The following is a 17,747-nucleotide window of genomic DNA, read 5'->3' on the forward strand; positions in this document are numbered from 1 at the left end:
GTACAATTGATAATATTACCTATCCTCCCAATATAGGGACATATAAATGTCATGTTCTGGTTTCACAAGAGACTAAGCAAGGATCCCATCTATTTGTGGGGCTTTACAATAGGATAATTTCATTTTGACTCTTTAAAATTCCTCCTGTAATTTCATTGTATTATTGCTTCCAACTCTGCTTCCTGCTCTAGTTTCTATGATAATATTGCTTGATTGTATAGAATGATGAGCATCTCTTTTTGGTTGCTTGAAAGCTGCATTTGCTCTCCAGGATCTTAAGGGCTCCTGCAGACGACCCATTTATTCAGCATTCATTCTGATTTGTTTATAGGGTGGCTAGATGACAATGAGCATTCATCCAAATTCGCTTGCGGGTGTTGATACATCTTCCTGTTAATCATTCTTTCACCTCAAAGTTTTCTATATGCTTCCCCATCGCTTTCCTAATTGCAAAAAGATGGGGGTGGGGGGGTTAAGTGAGATTTGTTGTACTAGGACAACATAGGACTTTAATCCACTTTAACTGCACAAATGTAATGTTTCAGTTTGCACTTGAATTTCCTCCCACAAAATAATGACTAGTCTGGAGGCCCCCTAAAATAACTTTGCTTCTAATATTTACCTCTGTAAATATGGCAGCAGGGAAATGGCTCTGTAAATCAGGGGTCGGCAAACTACAGTCCGCGGGCCAGATCTGGTGCAATTGCCCTCAGGATCCAGCCTGCGGACGGTCCGTGGATTGGCGATTCTGTTCATTATTTTTTCCCTTTTTGCCATCTCCCCTCCCTCTCACACACCGTGGCGCCTCCTCCTGGCTTCTCCTTGTCCTTCTCCCGCCCTGTGTAGTGCAGGAAGGGGGCTGGGCTAAGCTGGCTGAGCGCCATTTTGGGCAGCACCTCTCCTGAGCCAGCCAGCCCTTTTGGGCCGCTCGTCCCACCGCCGCTGGCCGCTGCCAGCTTCTGCCGCTCACAAGTTGCAGGCACAGGAGCTGCAGGTGGGAGGGGTGCTGCGCTCTGCCAACCACAGCTCCTGTGCCCGCCCTTGCGAGGGTCAGAGGCTGGAGGAGGAGGGAAGAGTGGCCCAAAAGGGCTGCTTTTGAGCTGCTCGTCCCTCTGCCACTGCGGCCAGCAGCACCATAGGTAGGCAGGGGGAGGGGAGGGGCTGGGGGAGGGGGGGAGAGAATCCCCCTCTGCCGCGTGTACTCTTCCTCCCTCTCTCTCTTTCCCAGTTCCAAATGTGAATAAAATGTGCCGTTTGTTACACCCTGGTGGCGTGGGTGGTTTGTAAAGGGCCAGATATCGTGGAACCAGGGGCACCCCCTTTCTACCTCGCCCAGCTCAGCTGGGAGCTCAGGGAGGGTCGCAGCTCACCCCAAGCATAGAATAAAACAAAAGAAGCGACCGGAAATAGCCGCGGCGGCGGGGGAGGGGGTGCAGACCCAGAGCTCAGAGCAAGCACCCAAGAAAAAAAGGGGGCGTGTGTGTGATATAGGTGCATTTGCACCCCGAGCAGCCAGCGGAGCAGGTAGGTCCCGGGCCGGAGGGGTGTGATTGCATACATTCAGCTACAAGCTAGTGATTCATCATGCAGCTTGGACAGTTGAGTACCAAAGCTTCAGGGGATCAAGTCCGCTTAGGTAAAGTAAAGGTAAAGGGACCCCTGACGACTCTGGGGTTGCAGCACTCATCTCACTTTACTGGCCGAGGGAGCCAGCGTTTGTCCGCAGACAGTTTTTTCGGGTCATGTGGCCAGCATAACTAAGCCGCTTCTGGTGAAACCAGAGCAGCGCATGGAAACGCCGTTTACCTTCCCGTTGGAGTGGTACCTATTTATCTACTTGCACTTTGACGTGCTTTCGAACTGCTAGGTTGGCAGGAGCAGGGACCGAGCAACGGAAGCTCACCCCGTCGCGGGGATTCGAACCGCCGACCTTCTGATCAACAAGCCCTAGGCTCAGTGGTTTAGACCAAAGCACCACCAGCATCCTCTTAAGCCACACTAAATAAATAAAAATCCAGTCCGGGTGCTGTTGGGGGGGTGGGGAGGCATGGATGGGCCGGTATTGCAAACTGCGGCTTCCCTCCAACACCAACACATCCCGGGCCATTTCCCCCGCCTTTGATGGTGTGCTGCACCTGCAGCGACGAGGGGGTGGGTGCAACTAAGGCCGTCCTCTCCCCTTCCTTGCATAAGGTGAGCGGCACCTTCCTTGTTCCTCATAGCGAAATAGCCCCTAAGCCCGCTCACTCCCTGAAAGGGCCAATGTTTACTTTTTTCCTCCTGGCTAAGGAAGAGGCGATTGTGACTCCGAGGAAAGGAGTGCTAGCTTGCTGGGAGTTCAGCTGAGGGGAGGGGGAGGGGAGGGGGAGGGGAGGGGGAGGGCAGCCTCTCCTGCTTCAGTGACACGTGCTGCTCCTTTCCAATGTTGGTGATGCCTTTGTCTGATAGCGGCAAGGAGGTTGATTTCTTTCTGCGGGACCTGGGGGGGGGGGGGCTCCTCCTTGGGATCTGCTACCAAGAGGTAGGATTGGGGCTTTGTGTGTGCTCCTCTTCTTCGCTCCTCTTGTTTGTCCTTCCCGTTGTTTTTCCATTTTGGCTGGGGCAGGCTGGATTCCCACCGCCGCCTGCAGCACCATGGGGGGGGGAGGAAGGGGCTGGGGGAGAGAGAGGGGGGGAGAGAGAGAAGCCCTCCGCCGCATGTGCAATCCAGCCCGCCACAAGGTCTGGGGGGCTGTGAACTGGCCCCCTCCCAAAAAAGTTTGCTAACCCCTGCTGTAAATCATTGGGGGGGGGGTTGTGAGAAATTGTGCTCATTGGTTCTTGGTCACCAACCATTTCCTGTTACTTCCACTATTAGGAAACTGTTGGGGAGCCCTTCTTCCTCCTGCTCTGTGCAATCAAGCAACAGATCAATAAAGGCTCCATAGATGCCATCACTGGAAAAGCCAGGTATACTCTCAACGAAGAATGGCTATTGAGAGAGAATATTGAAGCAAAGCCAAGGGTAAGAGATTCCTGCTCTTCAGTGAAAAGGATTTGTTTGTGTCATGGCTATATTTGAAAGCTGAGTCATCTGTATCAGTTTTAGGAACTGAAGCTCTTTTAATTGGGTGAAGCAATGTGCCCTATTTCTAGACTTGTATTGGGCATTTGGGGAATGAGAACTGGAGGAGAGGGGCAGTACTAAATAAAGAAATTGTATTTTGAGTCAGTGGATGAGACCAACAAGTATATCCTGTAAATAGACCAAAATCAATGGGTACAGTAAGTCACAAGAACATTGAGGCTGACAAGTCAAGAGATCCATAGGAAGGCTTGTGCCCTAAGTACACAGGTTCCTTAGGAATTGTGCATATCAGATAACTTTGTTTTCAGATTCGCTGTCAAAATTGTTTCATTCTCCATGTAAAGTTACCGTCCTTGTGCTAGCATATATTAGACTTGGAAAAGTACATATGGAAATATATCTTATTTTAAAACATCTGGGTACTAAGATCTTCAAGGCAGAGAATATATGGAGGCCATTGAGAATTCCATCTGATTGGCTGACGTTCAGGATATGCTGGGGGGAAATTAACAAGCCATTATCAAAAAGGTGTGTCACATCTTTTCAGCTTCTGGCAAAGCACTGACTTCACTGCCAGCGAAGGTTGCTGGTTGTAAAGCGGAGTCCATGGTGTGAAGGCTTTTATGCAGGGTGTTACAGAAGTCGTGCTGAAAAGTGATGCTGTAAAATGCCTCTTGTGGGACTGACTCATACAAAGAATGTAGAGTCTCGGGGAATATGTTAACTACAACCCTGACAGTAAATGCAGTAGACAGACCTTTGCAAAGTCCAAACCAAGCTCTGCTTTTGATTACAATAGCATAAATCTGAAGGAGCTCTCTCTCAGAATCAGTGGGGTTCACTCAAGAGCTGTGCTGGTGTAAAAATGAGAACAGGTTTTTGGTTGGGTATCTTTTGTTGCCTTGCTGTAGGTTCACATTACCAACTGATTTATAATTTATGATGCAGAGCAAAGGAGGTTAGCAGCAGGGCTTTTGGCATTAACTTTCTCTTTACAGAGATAACTCCATAAGAACAAATTGGGAAAGTGCTACTGACTCTTTGTTTACAAGTAAGTGAAACTTAAGCGAATGCACAATTCCCAGGTGACAGTAAATAAAGTCTCTGCAAAGATAACATCAGTGTTAACCAAACTGTGGGTAAACCTGGTTATCTTTAAAAAAACAAAAAAAACAAGACATTAAACTTTTAAGTTCCATTGCTTACCATTCACAAAGTAAACTCTCGTCCTAGAAATAGGCATAATTCAAACTTGGTAATGGTTCAATAAGCAACAGTGGCATCCTGTAAGCAAGGGAAAGGTTCAGATACACCCTGCTGTCCTGCCTGTCGCAAACACATTATAAAAGGTTGCTATCAAATTCAGATGGGGGATAAATTCATGTCAGCTTCCATTTAAAGGCAAACTTTCCTAATTCTTTCAAAACAAAACACAAGCCTAAATGCACACTCTTCGAAAGCCACACTTCTCCAAATTTTGCAATATAGTTCTTTAGCCAAAGAATATGTTCAAAAATGCTTATACCAGGGTAAGTCAGCATAAAAATGCACATGCATACTAAATGCCAACACACAATTAGGGGAAACTCCTTTGCAAAAATGCATACAAAATGTGTATGTTAAGAAAAATCCACACTAAAATGCTTACGAATTTTCATTAACATTTTTTTTAAAGTTGCAGATGTGGAGAACTGAATTTAAAATTCGAAAAATGAGACAAACCAAAATTAATAGATCTATTAAACATGGATGGCTCATTCTATGCTGTCAAAATGCTTTTGTGAAAGTACATGAATGCTCTACCATTGAATGATGGCTCCTCCCCACATGATGAAGAACTCATGATTCCTTCTTCTACAAATCTTGAATTTGGGAGCTTGTATGCTGAGTTGTCTAGTCATTATATTATGACAAAACGCTGTCAGATAGCCCCATGCTGCGCTTTGAAGTCCTGAAAGGCAGGGCTTCAAAGTGCAGCATTACCTCGTGTCACTGTTCATCATTGTACAGTAGGTTAACCAGCTGCCACTGTACTATACCTGTTGCTTCACTGGCACTCAGTCTCCTCTTGTGTCAAAGTGAGTGCTTAGAAGAAAATTGCAACAGTCACTTTTCCTACTCCCAGCTTAAGATAGTTCCTGCTTTTCAGGGTTTGGGTTCATAGACAGGACAATTCTGGGGAAGCTTAGACTGCACTCTCTCATGGTCTCATAGTTCTTTGAATAATATGGTCAATTTCAATCTATGAGACTGTAAATCAGCACTTTTCCTTAGCTTTAATATTCATCTCTTTTTAGAACAGTGCTTATGGTGTGCCAAGATTTTTTTCTTCCACTTATAGCTCACAGGCTTTTTACGGCTTTTAACTTGTGCAAATCACCTCATACTGTAAGCAACCATCTTTCTCCACAGAATCTTAATGTGTCTTTCCAAGGCTGTGGGATGGATTCACTGAGTGTTCGGGTCATGGATACAGACACTCTCAGCCAGGTTAAAGAGAAGATACTTGAAGCCTTTTGCAAGAATATTCCATATTCCCAGTGGCCTAGAGTAGAAGATGTTGATCTTGGTAAACCGTTTTTTTCCCTGTTCAGAAATACCTGTCATTATCTTTAGGATACAAATGCTCATCATGCGCAAATGCTCATCATGCGCAAGCCTAATGTTCCAACATGGAACACCTGTATTCCATATATTAACTGTTGTTGAACTGTGGTGCCTTAGCAACATTGCGAATTGATTTAAATAATAATAATAACCTGCTACTAAGATCAAGTCCCAGGTTGAATACTTGCCTAGTAAACATCTTTTGGGAACCCACCCTGCTCATCAGGAATGAACATTGATACAGAATGAACGTTACCTCGGTGTTTGTTTTGTTTTATTTATATTGCAACATTTATATACCACTTGATGGTAATAAAACCTCAAAACAGTTGCATATTTTGCATATGAGCAGAACCTGAAAAATTCAGGACCCTTTCTGATTGATCAATTGCTCTCCGCTGGGTCTGTCTTAACATCCCTCAAACACAGCATAGCAATGCATTTTGAATATGGTGAAGCTCACAGGAATTGTGGCGGTTTCCCTTCCGGGTCACAACAAAATCAGGATACGATTGTAATTGAATTACACACTGGGGAGAAAGTGCCACAGTTGAAACCAGAACAAAATGTGTGGTAAAATCTGCTCCCCATGAAAAGCTGTTAGCTTTGTTTACATTATATTTCTAAAGCTGTGATCCATAATTCCGAATCTGCTGAACTTACTTCCATACAAATGTATTCAAAATGAGATACTAGTTAAATGAATTTTCTCACTTTTTTAAAAAAAAAAGCCCAGATTATTATTATTGGAGATCAGGTGTGTACTTTTTACTTTATACCCAGATTCCTTTATTTTCTTTACACACTATGTGTTGTACTTGAACAGGTTTTTTATTCACAGTGTGAGAGATACATGACATCAGAAGGAAATGCCAGTGGTCACATTCTTACCTGCTTGGCATGTCCTTGTAAGATTTCCCACAATAGGTACTTAAAAAGGTCTGTGTATTTGAGTTTCATGGCACAAGTGCCCCCAAAGAGCCGCAGAGCTTGACACCGAAACACCTGTGTCCCTTGTCAAACGTGACACAAAAAGGAAACTGTCTGTGTTCTTGCTAGCACTTGCTGTGTTCAGAGATGGTTTCCACTTGTCCCATTTTCTTTATATTTAGAATGGTTTGCCACAAGCACTGACAGCTACATCCTCCGGGACCTTGATGACACTTCAGTGATGGAGGATGGCAGGAAGAAACTGAACACACTAGCACATTATAAGGTAAGAAGTGTGAATGCTCCGTGAACTTCCCTTCCTTTGGGCCTGCCTTTCCTCGGGGAGATGCCACAATTTGCTTTCTAAGCAGAATTAGCAAAAGCAAGCAGGAAGGTTGCCATAACTCCATAAGAGCTTCCGGGGAACAGACATCTGCCCTGGCGAGAAACTCGTTAATATTGCAACACATCGAGACTAATTAAACACTCTTCATGCGAAACAAGTTAGTGCTGGGGGGGAAGCTTCTTTTTCCCAATGGCTGCTATCCATCCTAATTAAAATCATACCATTCCTCTTTGTTGCTGAGAGTGGTGTCAGAGTTCCCATTGGTCTCTTATGGGAGCTTGGTTTCTCTCCCCCCCCCTTTCTTTCTTCTTTTGAGGAAATAATTTCATTTGAAGTTAAAGTCGAGGAATTTAAGTGTGTATTCAAAGGACTACTACGGATGTGCTTGGTGCTTGCGCTTGGGGAAGCAACATAATACCAGCAGTGTGGTATTGTGGAGCTAGGCCCTTGTCGTCTCATTATGACGCACACACGACCCAAATCATATGGATGGCTACATATGTGAACCAGTCCTGGGTCTATGATTGTTCCACTGCAGTGTTTGGAGTAATTTCCATCAAGGAACCCACATGCAGAATGTTGTCATAACAAAACAAAACAAAAACTAGTGTGTCTTCTGCTGCAAGGATCTGTAAACTGGTTATTATACGTCTATCATCTTGTTAATGGATCTTTCATGAAAAACCCTCGCATGTTTTTTTTTTAAAATCATTCTGGTGTAATATTTTCCACAAGCAATTCCTCTGAAGACTCAAAACGGGGCATGCAGTGTGCAATCTCATACATGTTTAATCGGAAGTCAGTCCCACTGTGTTCATTGGGACTTGCTCCCTTCATAAGTGTGTTCAGGATTGCGGGCTTCAGGATGCATCTTGATCAGGATTCCTGTCGCATTTCATTCATTTGTCCCTGCAGTAATCTTCAGATTTCCTATCAGTATGCAGACTTGCAGGCTTCTGTGCGCTCACTCACATCACAATAATATTGTTGCAGTGTTATCAGGAAAGAGGGGAAAGCTTGAAATGCACAGTCCATCTGTCCACCTGTTTTCTATTGCTCTATTTATTTATTTATTTTGTATTCCCCTCACTCACAGATCCCTGAAGGTGCCTCCCTGGCTATGAGTTTAACTGATAAGAAAGATACTACTTTAAGTAGAGGTAAGCTGCTACTTTTTTCTAATGAATTATGCCTTTTGAGGGGAAGGGGTTCCTTCATAAATTGCAGACTGAAGCCAGGATTAGAGTGCCTTCCATATTGCTACTTAGAGACCAGACTGCATGCTACTCTCAGTCACTTGTTCCCCACCACCACCACCACCACCAATGGTTGGGATGTTTTGTGTTTTCTTTTACAAAATGGACCCATATGCTACCATGTTTCACATATAGTTTGATTCCTTAGTTGTATTTAGTATGTTTTCATTATTATTATTATTATTATTATTATTATTATTATTATTACTATTATTTTATTATTTGTACCCCATCCATCTGACTGGGCTTCCAACAGATATAAAAGGATAATAAAACGTCTTAACATTTAAAAATTCCCTCTACAGGGCTGCCTTCAGATGGCTTCTAAAATTTGTATTGTTATTTATCTCCTTGACATCTGATGGGAGGGTGTTCCACATGCGAAGGCTTTTGCTGTAAGGTTTACCAAGCAAAGCATTCTGAGAGTCATATCAGGTTTGATGCTAAATGTTCATTAGAAACATGTTTTGTTTTTAAAAATTATAATAGTGACAGGTGTGGGCCACCCACTCCAATTTCCACAGGGACTGCAGTATACTAGGATGATAAGTCTAGCCCCCCCCCCCCAGCCACAATCCTGGCAAAAAAATCACCCACACTGCTGTTAGCCATAGGATAAAAGTTCAATTTGGTGCCAACACTCTAATCACTAAGCCAACCTAGTCCTCTTAGATTTTTGAGTGTCTGTTCATTTGCTATCTTTGGTCCAGCAAAATGGAAAGTTGAAGGCAGGGCTGTGAGATTTTTGTACCTCAAAACTCACAGGCGTGGGGAAAACCCAATAGAAACATCACTCCTGTGCAGACTCCATTTGCATAGCTGCTGTAATGATGTAATGATAGTATCTCATATGATCTCCCTTCCCAACATCTATTCACATTTTTCCAGGTGTGTTTTCTCCAGGGAGGGTAGAAGCTAAGGGAAGCAGTGCTTTTCCTACTTTGACTCTGAGAGTAAGAGGAATTCTCTGCTGTAAAAACGGCTGGAAATGGACCATACAATTTCACCAATGTTGCTATTGCCAGATTTTTAAATCTGAAAGTTCACCAAACCTTTTGGACCCTTCCTCCCAGAAACAATTTTTGGATTCCTGAGCCCCATGTTCCATTTTAGAAGTCCATCCTAGTGCTGTTGCATCTGTGGCAAAATTCAGCAGCATTTCCTCCCAATCCTCCCTTTGAAGTAAGCCCATTAGTCTCCAAGGAGTAGCAGTGCTCTTTGGGTATTTTCACATGTGAGGCTTACAGTGGTCCTTGCTTTAGTTGGATTTGTGATACAAATCCTGCGCTGGTTACTTGCATTACAAATGTACCCCACTTTCTGTTCTGCATTAATGTTTCAAGATATATAAGAAGAGAAATTGGGGGGGGGGGAGGCACAAATTAAGCCTCACTTGTGAAGTTGTTCCTTGTTTTTTTCCAGTTCAAGGTGAAAGCAATTTAATGATACTATGAAAAATTTCTACAGCTTAAAAGTAATCAACCCATCATGATATTACTTTGTTATAACTGGGACTTAGCAAGATTCACATCCCTATCTCAATCACAGTGATTAAGCTACAGTAATTTATGTTGTTGAATAATACCATTCATCTGAAAGCCTTCAACGTCCACCACAGAACTGAGTAGGATTGATGGCTAGACAAAGAGACAGAAAAGCAGAGCGGAGACACTTAGTGCCCTGTTCCCTGCAGTGCATGACATTCTCTGAATGGCAGCCAGCAATCGGAGAGAGAGAAATGGGTGTCCAAACAGCAGCAAGCAGTACAGTATTTTGGCAAATCTGGCGGGGGTGGGGACGCACCGAGGCCTGGAGCTGTCCATAAATATAATATAGCTTTGGTCATCATCAGACTGGATGTTATGAGGTCATCCTCTTCACTGTTGCTAAATAGGCTTGTTTGTTGACCTTTGTCCTTGAATGGCTGTCATCTTCTACTGCAACACATCAGCTGCCAATCTCCGCCCACTCCAGACACCAGGCAGAATGGCTTTTAGCTGGGTAAGTGGCCGACCAGTAGGCAGATCAAGTTTTCAGCAGTCACAATGGCCACTTTCAGAGCGAAGCTGACAAATAAAACGATGATGAAAAGAATTGAAGGTCACCGAGGAAGAGGAAAACACTACTTATTCTGCGCTATTTTGCTTTTCGCTGGAAAATGAGGTCTTATAAAAGAGGGAAAGAGTCTGGAGAGGAGAGGGAAGTAGTACCTACAGTGCAACCCCACACATACCTACTCAAAACTTCAGCCCTATTGAGTTCAGTGGGACTTAATTCACAGATAACGCTTAAAGATTGCAGCCTTCAGTTACAGCAGCCTCCTCTTGTAGCAAATACAGTGGTGCCGATTCACTGTAGAGATTTCAGTTTGTCCAGGTCTAATTCTCTACCACTCTATTCAAGGAATTGGCATGTGTTCCGTGATGAGGGCAACAAAGGCCAAATAATGCCAGGCATGGATGCAGCCTAGCAATTGGAGAGCAGGACTGGAAGCCAGTATCTTCTGTATTTCCTTCTCGGTTCAGCCACTGCGTCAAGTTCTCCAGTTATAAAACATGGATTTTACTACCAGATACTCATGTAAATGTCATCTGGGTCAGTTAATGTTTTGTTGGGGGATGTTACTTAAGTTCTGAGCACAGTTAAGTATATCGTGTGTTATTACTGCCGATTATCCTCAGCAGCAGAAACATTCCTTCTAAGGGGAAAAAAACTTGCTGTGGAAAGTAGCAAGCTAAGCCATTTTCTTTCATTTTCTCCAAAAAATATTTCTTTTTTTTCTTTTTCAGTGAAAGATCTGGACACTGAAAAATACTTTCACTTGGTAAGTATCCTATTCCAAAATCAGTCTGGGATAATGACTCGCCCACTCTGGGTGGGCCAAAGATTTCTTAGGGGGTCGTTTCCCCCTCTTTCCTCCGTAGGAAATGTCTATTTGGGAATTGGACCCACACACACAAGGAAAGTGTGTGTGTGTGTGTGTGTAAATGACATGGTATGGGTAAATCACTGTTCACACACAAATCGCAACAGCTTTATGCAAACGTGTGGAAATAATTACTTAACCGGAATGGTTTGATAGGTGGGTGGGTGGGTGGCTGGTCTGGTCCAATGAAATTTGCCAAGTGTGTTTGTTATGAAACAAACCTCCACCTTTCCTTCCCCCGCCTCGCATCAGTTTAGCAATGTACACTGAAAGGGCAGTAATGCTGCGCATAGTTTATTGTCAAAGACAAATCTAGGAATGTTTTCCATATGTGCAGCATATGCCGACTGATGCATTTGTCAGCTGGCCAGCTTGTTGGCCCAGGATCAGACCCACCAAGGGGGGTGCGTTTGAGACCCTTGTGGTTCCTGCATCGTTTGTGTAATAAGATAATAATTGAACACACGTTATGTTTGGCAGAGAGAAGGGGAGAAGTCAATTTTTCATCTTAATCTCAGTCATAATCTTGCATATATTTCTAATGTATTTTACCTTTATGATGACTGCCAATTAGCAGAAGGGAAAGGGAACATTGTGTCTGGTGATGTTTCAGACAGCTGAATTCATTGCTAACTGAATCTATGGCAAAATCATTCATTCATTAAGGAGGAGGGTGGTGGAAAGGAATCAAGCAGCACAGCTAGCAAACAGTACAATCGGTGTTGTTGTGTTGTGTTTATATATATATATATATATATATATATATATATATATATATATATATATATATATATATATATATATATATTCCAGTACTCATAATATGAATTGTCTGGTTTATAGCATGGGCTAACAGTCTTTTCTTCTTCTAACACAAATGCTTTATTAGCAGCATTTATTTCAAAACATTCATTTTAAACATGTGTAACCCTGTCTTCTTGCAATTGTTCAGGTCCTTCCCACAGATGACCTGAATGAGAGTAAGAAATCTCATCGGCAGAGTCACAGGAAAAAAGTCCTCCCTGAAATCTACCTGACCAGATTGCTGTCCACAAAGGTAGGATGCATTATGGCTGTGCTGAGTGTGAAGAATGGTGACTGTCACCAGTGTGAATCAGCACAAATTAAACTCTTGAAGAAGCATCCCGTCTCTGGCTTTTGATGACCAATACCCAGAACAACCAAATTCATTCATCAAAAATGGACAGAATGCTTATATTGGGATCCTGGGCATGAGTATTCAAAAATAAATAAATAAATGGGAGGTAACTCCCAGCTAATATGCATAGGACTGCAGCCTTAGACAATGGAGCCTACTTCTGAATAAAGAAGTTTAGGATTGTACATCTAGTTTATCAACTCAGATCAGCAGGCCTTAAAAGATCCTTTACTTAGAATGCTTTATTAATGGGGAAAGGATTTTGGTTCTTCCCTTGCAGGACCCTCAAAGTGGAACCACACAGAATATGCCAATGCTGCTTAGTTACTGGGACTGCATCTGTATTTTGTACCTCATAATATTATGAGAGATATAATTGAGAGCCTGGGCAAAAAGGGAAATCCCAACAGCCAGTTGGTTTAGGTGAACGCACTACCGGAGTGTGCCAGGGAGTGGCTTGAATTGGAGAAAATGGTGCTTAACCCTTCCTTGCTGCTTTCCCTCTAAAATTCACACTCACTCAGCCACCTTTCCATCATGGGTTTCAAGATACTAATTTGTGAAGTTTGTTCTTTTCTAAAAAAACAAAAACAAAAAACCCCTTATAAATTTTGAATAAATAAAAATAATTGTGATCGTGAAGCAGTTGAGGGAAGGGTAGGGCCCTCTCTGCTTCAAATCAGCTCCTTGAAAAGTGTGTTTGTTGATTAGAAGTGAGGATTACATGGAATCATGGAATTGTAGAGTTGGAAGGGACCACGATGGTCCTCCTGCAATGCATGTCATAGTAGTGTGTGTAACACATATTAGGTCCTCCACCCATACTTACAAATGACTTCACATAAGGATATATGGATTGAGCAGGCAGGTTAGTGTAAAAAAAAAAAAAAAGGTATGTGGATACTTGCAAGGCTGGACTAAAACATGGCAGAAAAAGCTTAATTTGCTGTTTCTTACTAACTTACATTATTCACAATGTAGTTCTCAAAATACCGGTGACACAAATGGCACTTTCAAGCACTCTCATGTCATTAATTCTGCTTCTTGTTTTGTTGCTTAAATGGGACCTGAACACTATGGGAAATATGATGGTAGTTCTTAAAGTCCGCAAGGATTTCACATGTTGGGGTGTCAGATAAAGTGCTAAACCTCAACGGAGTCTGAGGCAGCCTGATGCAGCAGTGGAGAACAGTCCAGTTTGCATTGAGAAACTCCCACTTACAACATCAGACCATTGCTCTTAACAGACTTGGACACAGAGCTTGGCTTTAAGCCAGCCTGTAATTCCAGTGCTTTGTGATTCATAATTGGAGGAGAGATCATAAGAGTTGCCAGGGGTCTGTAGCTTTTCCCACTGTTTACCACACAGAACAATCACAGATGTGCTCTTGGATTCCAGCAACAGAGAAGGAGATTCTCCGTGCCAAGAGAGATTAAATGCAAACTAAAGCTAATTATATCACAGTGCACAGTATTAACCCGTCCTCCATTCCAGGCTCTTATTTTTGCCTCATTCTTCAATCGTTCTATAGCAAGATTTCTTCAATTTAGTTTTAAAAAGAAATAGTCATATCTCATCAACATCTTTGCCACCACAGTTGCCGCTTTCTTAAACCAACTTGAATATTCTTATTTTTTAGGGCACACTGCAAAAATTCCTGGATGACTTATTCAAAGCCATTCTGAGTTTCCGAGATGACAAACCTCCTCTGGCTATCAAGTATTTCTTTGATTTCCTGGAAGAGCAAGCAGAAAAGAGAGGGATCTCTGACCCAGACACATTGCACATTTGGAAAACAAACAGGTTGGGAAAATAATTTTCAATCCTTTTGCCTTGAATGAACACATACTTCTAAAAAAAACCCCTTGAATTTCAAAATAACCATGGCTTATATTATTTATCACTAGAATTATTAATAAGAATATGCAGTGAGGGTTCGAATACTTAAGTGTCCAGACCCAGAAAGATTAAGGAGTTGAGGAGGAGAGGGCATGGAGTAAATCATACTAAGGGGGCAACAGACATCATCATTTTATGTGTGCAACATCTGAGGTGCAAGACAGGCTGATGGGAATAAATAAACAAAAGGGGAGAACTTCCTGTAATTATAAGTATGCTTATGGTTGAGCACATCTCGTTGATTTCCATTGTAGTTTCTCAGGAGACAGCATATACAGAAAAGGAAATGGCGGGAAATGGCAAGGGAACAGAAAATAGCTTCAGGTCTGCTCAGCAGTGGAACGTATATCCTCCTCAGAGAATATTAAAGAGATGCCTTTCAAGTTGTCACAGGGGAAACAACCATTCCAGCTCAAAAATAAATCAAAATTGAGTGTCAGCAAGTTTTCATATAAATATAGGCTACCACAAATATTTGTGCAAATGCAGAGAGTTCTACAGATTCACTGTATGTGAGGACAACTGTAAACGGACTTGTCAGAGCTGAAGAACAGACTCTATAGGTAACATAACCCATTGGGCAGTGATCAGTAGGGTTCTCTCCCACTCCCCAATTAGTTATACAGCACCTCTCCTAAATAAGTAGGTACTCATAGCAAAGCTCTTCAGGGGCAGATACACCCATGTTTTTTGACAACCATGTCAGGAGTTTGGGCTGAAAAGCCAAGAGATTAATGACCCATAGCACCCTATATGCGTGAAGGGAGGAGTATTCACTGAATCTTGTGCTCCTTCTCTCCATGCCACAGCGGTTTCATTCCATGTCATTTTCTGAGCAGTAATGGAGCAACCTCTGCCAACATTGAAATAACTGTCAGCAGATAAATAACCCGTGTTTTCATAAACACAGGAAAATCCAGGAAGAAAGCATGACGGTCAGATGATATCATACATCAATCCAGAACCCTACTGCACTATTCAGATTCAGCAGTTTATATTTTAATACTCCCATAGACCTAAGTTGTTTCCATCACACTGTAATGGAGAGATGAGAGAATGATAACCATTTACATCTATTTTGCAGCCTACCTCTGAGGTTTTGGGTCAACATTCTGAAGAACCCCCAGTTTGTTTTTGACATCGACAAAACAGACCACATAGATGCCTGCCTTTCTGTAATAGCCCAGGCCTTTATCGACGCCTGCTCCATCTCTGACCTGCAATTGGGCAAGGTACGTTACTTCCAATAAGGACAACTTTTTCCTTTGCTTTGCCTCACAGATATTTCCCTTCTGTTTGTCTTGCAATGCAGCTAGTGTCGGCTTAGCCAAGTATACTAGGGGGATGGATCTGGCCATTGTGGGCAGCCGACAAAATGAGAATTATATGATGGCACTTTAAGCTTTCTTCCATTTCATTGTTATTAAATGTAGCTGTGTCAGATGTGTTATCAGTACAGCAATGCTAATGGCACAAATCACTCATGATAAATTGTCCGGCTCATACCGCTCAAATGAATTGCCATCCAGACATTTTAAACACTTTTTGAGTGATCAGCTCCTACAGCAGACAGGTCAGCTTTGTCACCAAAAGACCTGAGATCTGCTGTGGGGTAAAAAGCAGTGGAGCTGCATGGCCATCGGCAGCCTGGAATTTGAGACCCCACCTGGCAGGACTGGGATATTGAGCTTCAGCAACTACATCTAGGGGCAGGAGCCTGCCATAAGTTCCTGCCAATGGGGCAACTCAAAAAGAGGTTGTGGCTTAGGAGAGTAAACTTCTTGCTTGGCCTGGGATGAGAGAGCAGGTTTGGCAGCTACACAGTTTGGGAGTGTTCCTGGATAAACAGGTGGTTGTGTCCAGGAGTTCCTTTTGTTCATCTTTGGTTTGCTAACTATAGCCTATTCTGTAGAAGGGTGTTCTCGCCACAGTTACACATGCATGTGTCTCTTCAAGATAAAGCTACTACCGTATATTGCCCTTGAATAGTGTCTGGAAGCTTCCATTGGTGCAAAATGCAAAAGTGTTGCTGACAGGAGCCCAGTCTTCTGACCATAGAGCAATGATATCCTATTTGCTTCCTGGCCCAAGCTGAGGGTGCTGCATTGTGCAGTATGGGAGCAGAATAACTGAAAGATCACCTGAACCTACCAGCGCAGCACAGTCATCTGAAGACGCCTTATCTTGCCACGTTGTAACGCATGGCGGTAACAGGGACTTTTCCATGACAACTCTTAAGATTATGGTACCCAGAAATCCCCGCATTGTATGCCAGTTTGTGCATTGGAAGTGGCAGGCCTTGTTTAAGTGTGATATTTCTGGTATTCCAAGGTCATCTCAACATTTTGTAGTTTGAACAGGCAACACTAAAAGTGGGGTTTCAGGTTGAAGTGTTAGTTTAAAATCATTTCCACTCCGTTGAAATAAAAAAGCATTACAGTTTGATGCGGCAAGTTGTCTTTTTTTGTGCCAAATTCCTTACAGAGGTTGTAACAAAAATGAACCTCTCTTTGTTAGGATGATTAATACTTTGTGCTAAAGACACTTTTAACAGTCATGGCACCCTTTTGGAAATCTCCTGTTTGCCTCCTCCCGGCCTTAATTATTTCACAAAGATAAGTCAGTGGCAGGGGAAGGAAGATTCCCTCAAGGTGAGAGACTGGGAGAAGAACAGGAAGCTACCAGGTGAGAGCTGGGAGGGTCCACCACTCTGTGTGTGACAAGGGCTATAAGAGCTACCTTTGAGACAGGACTCTGTATTTTCTTTTTGGGTTTTTTTTTAGCTTAATTTCCCTTATTGTATTATATGGTTTTTTAAAAAAATAATATTGTGAGGGGAAAAGATAAGACAGAAGCAGTAATTTGGGAATCGATATATATCATACCAGTGCTAAATCTCTTGGAAATAAGGGGTGGGGAAAACATATGTACTCCACTCTCTCCTTGTTTCTTGTCTAAGTAGGTAGATGTTATGTACCGTATTCTAATGGAGTCCAGGAAGCTTTCTAACCACAGGAAGCCTGATGCTGATTTATGGGATGCATCTCTGAGTTTTACAACCATTAATTATAACAAAGGCCTGTTTGGCATTGTTCCACATTTTAGCCAGAATAGAACCAAATGGGACCATTTTGTATGTGTATTTCCTTTATATGCTCAGCATTGGACTTTCATCCTCTCATTTTTTAATACATCATCATCTCTTTTTTGTTAGTTACACAGTTTTGTCCTTGAGTATTCGAGATAGTGTCCCCGTTTTCCTAGAGAGACTGCCTGACCAATTGGCTCATGTTTTAAAAGGAGCTTAGTGTCCAGCTAAGCAGATGGATAGCTTGCAGAATCCAGGCTGGAATAGACTCAATAGTCTCTAGGCTCTTCTAGAGATTCTTCCTATATATTCTTCTCAGGCCTTATGACTGTAATAATAAATGATCGTTCTGCTGGTGGTGGAACTGATTTAGACCACCATTTATGCATGAGAGATTCTTACATGGTTATGAAGGAAACTGTCGGCAATAGGAACCATGCAGCAAGAAACACCTCTTTGTGTATGTGC

At 42.7% G+C, this 17,747-nt stretch overlaps 1 protein-coding gene across 1 annotated transcript in view; it reads left to right on the plus strand.

Moving 5' to 3' along the window:
- Nucleotides 1–17,747, plus strand: part of PLXND1 (plexin D1) — a 154,335-nt gene that overhangs the window by 124,777 nt on the left and 11,811 nt on the right. The window contains 8 exon segments of the mRNA XM_033141130.1: nt 2,858–3,004; nt 5,480–5,636; nt 6,787–6,890; nt 8,047–8,110; nt 10,996–11,030; nt 12,085–12,189; nt 13,932–14,095; nt 15,276–15,423. Coding sequence (XP_032997021.1) covers nt 2,858–3,004; nt 5,480–5,636; nt 6,787–6,890; nt 8,047–8,110; nt 10,996–11,030; nt 12,085–12,189; nt 13,932–14,095; nt 15,276–15,423 — 924 coding nt within the window.

Source organism: Lacerta agilis, chromosome 2 (genome assembly GCF_009819535.1).
Source record: "Lacerta agilis isolate rLacAgi1 chromosome 2, rLacAgi1.pri, whole genome shotgun sequence".
Taxonomy (NCBI): Eukaryota; Metazoa; Chordata; class Lepidosauria; order Squamata; family Lacertidae; genus Lacerta; species Lacerta agilis.